This window comes from Saccoglossus kowalevskii, chromosome 4 (genome assembly GCF_978046115.1).
Source record: "Saccoglossus kowalevskii chromosome 4, keSacKowa6.1, whole genome shotgun sequence".
Classification (NCBI taxonomy): Eukaryota; Metazoa; Hemichordata; class Enteropneusta; family Harrimaniidae; genus Saccoglossus; species Saccoglossus kowalevskii.
The window spans coordinates 21310536-21318162 of record NC_140644.1 but is presented as its reverse complement, the minus strand read 5'-3'; the positions used below and the strand labels follow the sequence as shown (position 1 = coordinate 21318162).

Below are 7627 nucleotides of genomic sequence, written 5' to 3'. Positions count from 1 at the left end.
AAATTAGCAACATTATTACTAAACTGTGGGTCAGTTCTTTCAGCGGTTGTTACAGTAATACTATTTTTTGGCTTCTCCCTATTGTTCAAACTGCCCGTTAACCATGGTAACGAAGTGATTTTGTTAAGTATACCTTTTTATTATTTTTGTTTCTCAAAAATGCCCGTTTACTAGGAATCACGGCACTCTTTCTTTGTTCCAAACAGTTCCCATTTACTAATCCTCGACAACTTACGTTACTAGGAAAGAACCTTTCCAGGACGAGTTTGTTCACACATGACTTACGTACAAGGAAAGTTCAATGTTCTATTTAAAAATGGGACATTTTTGAGCAGCAACACCCTGGATTCGGACCAACGATTTCATCAGAATCGACGAGCTGTATGAATGCATGGTTACTCTACTGAACGTGCTAGGCTGGTAATATGTGGTTGAATGCAACATGTAATTTACTATGATATGTACATGAATCAGATGCGATTTCCACAAACAACAGAGTTATGTGACACCGTGACAACAAACAACTCACAACGGGTCTGCACATAAAAATCATCTAAAACTCGCTAAATTTGCAGTCTCGTGACCGTTCTATAATTATCAGTAAATCGGCAAGAGGGTAATGGCGGTTGCCACGATGAGGTTGTGTGGATTAGAAACGGATAAATTCTCAAAACACATATTGTGGAATGCGCGAAAGTATCGCTATATAGCAAAAACATAATGAATTAAAGCCCGAAGCGGCGTCAGCGGGACCCAAGCTATTATACTTCTATTTCATACTTAATAATATCACGTGGGTACCATTGGAGTAGTTTAAATGATCAGTACGATGAAGTCAAAATGCAGTTGCTTCCACGTATTTAACTAGATCGGTGACTGGGATTTTCTGATTGTGTAATGAACCATGTGCTTATGCATAGTAATGATCAGGTCAGTTGACCCCAACCCATATTGGGCTGAATAACATGGCTTAACGATGTGATATTCCAAGGAAAGAATGCTTCTCCAGAGTGAATAACACTTGTAAAATTTCAGATCAATCACACCAATACACCTCGTATAATTGCACAATTTGGCGGACAAACCACGTGACTAGTAAACATTATATCATATCGTAAGAATGTATGGCCATACATCATGATATTTACAAATTGATCAGTTGAAGCACTCGTGGGAAACAAATGCCCCACATTTTTGGTATTTTTTTTCAAAAATCACAGATGGCGGACAAACCATTTGACTGATCAAAATCATAATATCGTTCTCTAAACTATAGCCAGACATGATATATTCAAAAGATCAAGTTGATCTGTTAAAGCACCAATGAGACAAATGCCCATAAAAGTTTGGTAATGTTTATCTAAAATCATAGTTCACGGCCAAACTATGTGGCCATTCAACTTTATTGTATTTTTCTCGTAATAAGCTGTGACCACTTAGATGATTGAATTTTCAAGCATATTCGACGTAGTATAAGTCGAAATAATTCAGCCTCCGTATACCCTCAGAAAGGATATAAACTTCCTGTTTTGGCTAAATCCAAGACGGCGGCCAAAGATTTTGGCAAATAAATGATGAGAGCATATTGTTGTAGTCCATGCAAACACCAATTCACGTACCGATACAAGTTTCAAAACTGTGGGTGGCTACAATTCTCAAAATTCTTAAAAACAAGTTACCCACAATTCACCATAGACTTCTACTCAAGAACAGCTAGTCTAAGGTATAGCTCCATTTTATGAGCTTAGGTACTTAGGGAATCCTTTGCCGTTTTAATCAATCATATCATAGTAGGATGGGCTATGGATGGCAGGAGCCAGTAGCAGGGATAGTATTTATCACAGACTAACCAATCAGAATGATACCGCGTATATTTGGATTCACTGGTCAGTTTTGCAAATTTCGTTTGAGAGGCTACATCTCTGCCTGCTGCTTGATAATCTATGTCTAAAACGAGATTTCAACAGGGATATCCTCGCTTACAATACACGATATTGTAAGAAAAAGCATTTAATATCCCACCAGAGGCGATGATTCCGGCGAAAGAGCTCGACAGTTTGATCGCTTACCTCCAGACCAAACACAGCGTGCACGAATATTAGACATTCAAACAAGATTGAACTGTTTGTGCTTTTGTTTTTTTTGTGGTACATATTTTATTGACAACCACGAAGCTAGTGACTAGAGTAACGATGACGTCCGAATCCAAAGATCGCCGATCGTCATCGCAAGAAGACCAGTACGGGATTTTGAATCTAACGGATGTCGAAGTGCAGCTATTGACTGAAAACGAAGGCATAACATCTGATACGCTAAATAGCTTGGCGTTACATGGATTCATCACTATGGAATCACTTCGTCTCACTCAACAAGGGGACATTTCTGCGATGAAATTCTTTCACTTGGTCAATCTTGCACATCACGAAAGAAAAGCCACAATCCCCATTGACAAATGGTACAACCCAGAGTACAGTTGGAGGTCAACATAGCGGATAGCAGGTCATTCCAAGTCAACGAGATGTTATGAATTCGCCGTTGTTCACTGCTATTAAACAAGCACAGGGACTTACTCACGGACAATCCCCGATTCAATCAGCGACGGTTAATGACTGGGAAGGTGTTCAAGGACTAGACAAACTGCTAAAGGCAAAGGACATAAACGGAGCTCAAACACATGCGAGTACGCCAGGTCGCATGGACTTAGATCCTTGGTTTATTTAAAGCCACAGTCTACTAGAGGTTTGGAATATTATGATATTACTGGTTACTTGTCCACTTCCATCTCAGCCAAAGTTGAACAGCAAGTGCTGTCTTTTGGGGAGGGAGAAACTAAATTAGTTCTGGATTCTGGCCCTGCAAAACCAAAACTTGCCTCTGTAACACCACAACAGTGGTCTGCTGCAAATTCAAGGATTTTATTTGAATTAATATCAACCAATGGTTATAATATGGCTCGAATCAAAGAATATCTGGCTTATACTATAAAAGGTTTCGAAACTAGCAGATCGCTATGACAAAACTGGCAGGCCATTATGTTTAGGATATAATAAGGGAGATTGCAAATTTGGCACAAGGTGCACATATTCGCTTACATGTCTTATTTGTCATAAGCCACACCCCAAGGTATCACACGTGGCACAAACAAATGATTCTACAAAAAACGACAGTCCTTCCCAGATGTAAGTGTACTTCAACCACCACTCCACGCCTCGGCCTTGATTTATGATGCCTGGGTTCAAGAAATAGTTGATAATGACCCTGATAAGCTTTTTATTCTGGATTGAGTAACAAATGGATTTAGCATAATTAATAAAGACCAGACTTTGAAGTCTGTGGAGTGTAATAATTACATGTCATTCTAGCAAGTGTGAGGTGGGGAAAAAAGAGATACTTACAGAAGTGAGGGAGGGTCGTTATGTTGCAACCACTAAGAAACCTAAAAATATAAGTGCTTTGGGTGCTATCCCAAAGCCTAAAAAGTTTGAAGTTAGACTTATTCACGACTACAGCCAGCCCAAAGGTACAGCAGTCAATGACTATGCTGATAGCCCATCATTTTCCTACCAGTCCTTGCATGATGCGGTGAAACTCATTCAACCTGGTTCATACATGGCCAAAGTAGACTTAAAATCTGCATACCAATCTGTGTGCATACATCCATCTAATTTTGAAGCAACAGGTATAAAATGGGCTTTCTCAGGCAGCACAAAACCTACTTACCTGTATGATACCAGATTATCTTTTGGAGCAAAGTGTGCTCCTATGATATTCCACCGCATTACGCAATCAGTTCGGAGAATGATGCAAAGCAAGGGTGTTGAGGGCCTTGTAGTATATTTAGATGATTTTATAATTGTAGCAGACACGTATCATGACTACAGGCTTGCACTCAACACACTTTTGACACTATTACACAAACTTGGGTTTGCTATTGCATGGCATAAAGTTGAAGGTCCTTGCCGCAAAATTGTATTTCTAGGAATACAAATAGATAGCTATAACCTTACGTTATCCCTACCAGAGAATAAAAAGCACGAACTGCATGATTTGCTTATATCATTCTGCTGTCATGAATTTGTTTTTGCGTATCTGTTGACTGACTTAATTAGCTGATTATTAGCGAATTGCTGTGTTATGTCTGTCATCGTTTAGGCCTATTTGAAGTTTTGGACGGAACTTGGCTCAGTGATTTGGAACTAATTACGAGATAACCGTCGCTATTCAGACTACTAATTCTGACAGTTGGTATCCGTAGTTATTAATGTAGTGAACGATTAATCAAAAGATATGACGTCTTCAGTACTTAGTGTGATTGGCTTTATGATTGAAAGTTACGCCCTAGAGTCTTTTTACTGCTTTGTAATTGGTTAATGTTTTGAAAATGAATAAAGTTGTTTTTTGTTGGTCTTGGCTAGCACACAGAGAACAGACGCAGTCCTGGAGAGACTTGGGGCGAACCTTGACGCAGTCTAAAAGAGTCTTGGGTCAGCCTTGCGATAGTCTTGTGGATTTTTTTCCCCAGGGCGCTGTGTCTTATAGAGTGCTCGATTGACCGACTAAGACGAGAGTTGAAATGTATTTCGTTGTGTGTGTCTTATTTGACTGTAAAGCTTAAGTGACTTCCCCGATCCCGTACCTCAAGGGGACGCGATAGAGAGACGAGACGAGATTCCCCCCTGGCAAGTGTGGAGAACCCCGTGGAGAAGAAATTACCCCCTGATACCGCACTTAAGCATGTGCATCCCGTCGCCAGCTACAATCACTAGCAGGTAAACTAAATTGGGCTTGCCAGGTAATACAGGGAGGTAGAACTTTCCTCCGCCGAATCCTGGACAGCATCAACTTGCTAAAACAACCAACACATAAAGTTATTTTAAATCATGATTTTTGTGCAGACCTAGAATGGTGGATTCACTTTTTGCCAGTGTTTAACGGCACTGCTAAATTTCTGAAGGACAACCCTATCACTGATATACATACAGATGCTTGCAAGTATGCAGCTGGGGCCTTCTTTAGAAATGATTGTTTATATTATCGCTGGTCTGAGTGGCCAGCTGCTGAGAACTTGCACATCAACTATAAAGAAACACTATCTATCTTGTTAGCGGTCTTACGATGGGCCCCCTTCTGGGCTAACCACAGTGTAATTCTACACACAGACAGTATGTTAGCCAAGGCTATTATAAGAAAGGGTAGCTGCAAACATCCCATAGTAATGGCTGCACTACGGTCGTTGTTCTGGATTTCAACCAGTTACAATTTCAGAATAATGGCAGTCCATGTGCCAGGCAAACAAAACAATATAGGAGATGCCATTTCACAGCTACATCAACCAGGCCAACTCTCGCGCTTACATGCTCTCTTACACCCAAATGCAAACATACAGCCAGCTGTTACATTACAAACATTCCCCTATCATATGTCTAATTCCACATTGCTCTCCATTCACAGATCATAAAATTGAAAAGCTAGAGGAACAGCTTGACACGGAGATCAGCATGTACAGGGGGAATGCATATGCAGCTAGTACCAAACGATCATACACCACACATTGGAAATCATACATAACAGTTTGTGTTATGCTGGGGTATCCACCGCCGCCTTAAGTATTCATCAATAAAACAGTACCTAAATATCATTCGCATTTTGCATGCAGAATATGGGTTTGCAAACCCTTTACAAGAGAACTGGTTTATAACAGTGTTGTTGAAAGACACTGCTAAAACAATAGATACCCATGTAAATAGGAAGCTTCCTTTCACACCCACTTTGTTGCTTGGTATTCGTAACCAATTAAACTTAGGATACAGTTTTTTGGGCAGTATGCCTCGTTGGTTTCTTTGGCCTATTACGCAAGTCTAATATTATGGCTCCTACAATTGGCAAATTTGATCCAGAGAAACATTTAACACGTCAATCATTTAATATTAGCCAGTGGGGCATTACGATTACAATTTCATGGACTAAAACCATCCAAACTAGGGATAGAACCTTAGAGGTACCTCTACCATATATACCATATCTCTGCCCTGTCACTGCAGTACTGAAAGCATTTCAACAGTCTCGATGGGCACCTGTAACAGGCCCAGCCTTTGTCATTCCGACAGGTAGCAATACATTTCGACCTTTGCTGCCAACACAGTTTAACTCAAAATTAAAACACTTTTTGCATAACCTCAATGTGCCTACCAATGAGTACTCTTCTCATAGTCTGCGACGAGGAGGAGCTTCCTGTGCCATAGAATGTGGCATTCCAAGCGATACTGTTAAACTAATGGGTGACTGGAAAAGCGATGCTTACCTGAAGTACCTCTACCTTTTAAGGTAAACTCTATGTTACAGTGTACAAAACTACTACCTTCCTACTACTCCTGAATTGGGTTTGGGAGTATTCATTCCTACCATTAGGGTAGGGGGAAGAGTTGAATAAAGTCACCCCTAGGATAGTTTAAATCCCAACCTTGTGTTGTTCTATATGCTGTTGGTGAGTGTGGAGGATTAAGTGCGTTAAATGAGTCAAAATATAGTATGTGCATAGAGAATGACATTGGGCAACTAGTTTGATGATCTTCAGTAGTTTGAACTAAAACGAACTGAGTGAGAAGCAATACAAAATTTCAAAACAAGATAACCATTGGACCAATCGCCATTTTGAAGTCAGGTGCACCAATTTCAGGCTTCTAACTTGAGCCATATTCGCAAATGCTTCGACGAGCAAAAGTTCACAGAGGTAGAAAGAAAAGAACATAATACAAATAATAATAGGGACCTAGCCCTTCAGGTTTATGCTCCTAACGACCAAATTTCAAGCATTTATCACAAAAATTATACCCACCATACGAGTTACGTTTTGGTTCTTATTTACCCTTTCGGATACGCATGTGCATAACAATAGGATCGATCAGTTGAGTCCGAAGATGGCACTTTGTAGCGAATTGTAGAGGTGTGCAATTAAATTATTAGGAATCAATTCCGCCATGATTTATTAAGGGTGGTGGTCGTCGCGCCGCTTCCTGTTCAGTGTGGGGCTCATAGCGACGTTCACAGCGCGTGTAACATGCATTACTTATTTATAGTGATTCTGAACACGCGCTGCGCAACGACCACCACCCTTTAAATAATTCTGGTACAGATTGGCATTGCCCCCCCCCCTATGTTGATTTAAAATGGCAACTAAGAAATGACATTAAGACGTCGTACATTAAATTGAAACATTGTACAAACATGTGACATTTTGTGTTATTTTGCGAGAACAATCAAGAAATAGTCATGGTTACAAATGAGAATTTAATGCATGTTCAATGAATAGTTCGACTGTAGTTTCAAGGAAATAAGAAATCATTACTCTATAATTGTATCTCCAACGTGATTACATTTGCACATGCACACATTCCGGCTTAGTGTGGCATTACATGGTAATTCTGTAATACTACCTACCATGAGTATGAAATAGGTCATACCATCCAACTCCCAATGACTATCAGTTTCAGATGTTATTAATTACATATTGCGAGGTTAGTTATGTGGAATTATACAAACTTAGACGTATCATTTTTGACTTAAATAAATGAACCAGTAATGCCTACACAGCCATTAAGTAATCTCATACGTTAAAACATTGCCAAAT

The 7627-nt window shown here is 39.8% G+C and overlaps 1 protein-coding gene across 1 annotated transcript; it reads left to right on the top strand.

The window, feature by feature from the left end:
• The first annotated feature begins 5866 nt into the window (after nt 1-5866).
• Nucleotides 5867-6328, top strand: LOC146747184 (uncharacterized). Its single transcript, XM_085498308.1, has one exon. The coding sequence runs from the start codon at nt 5867-5869 to the stop codon at nt 6326-6328; it is 462 nt and encodes a 153-aa protein (XP_085354434.1).
• The last annotated feature ends 1299 nt before the right edge of the window (nt 6329-7627 follow it).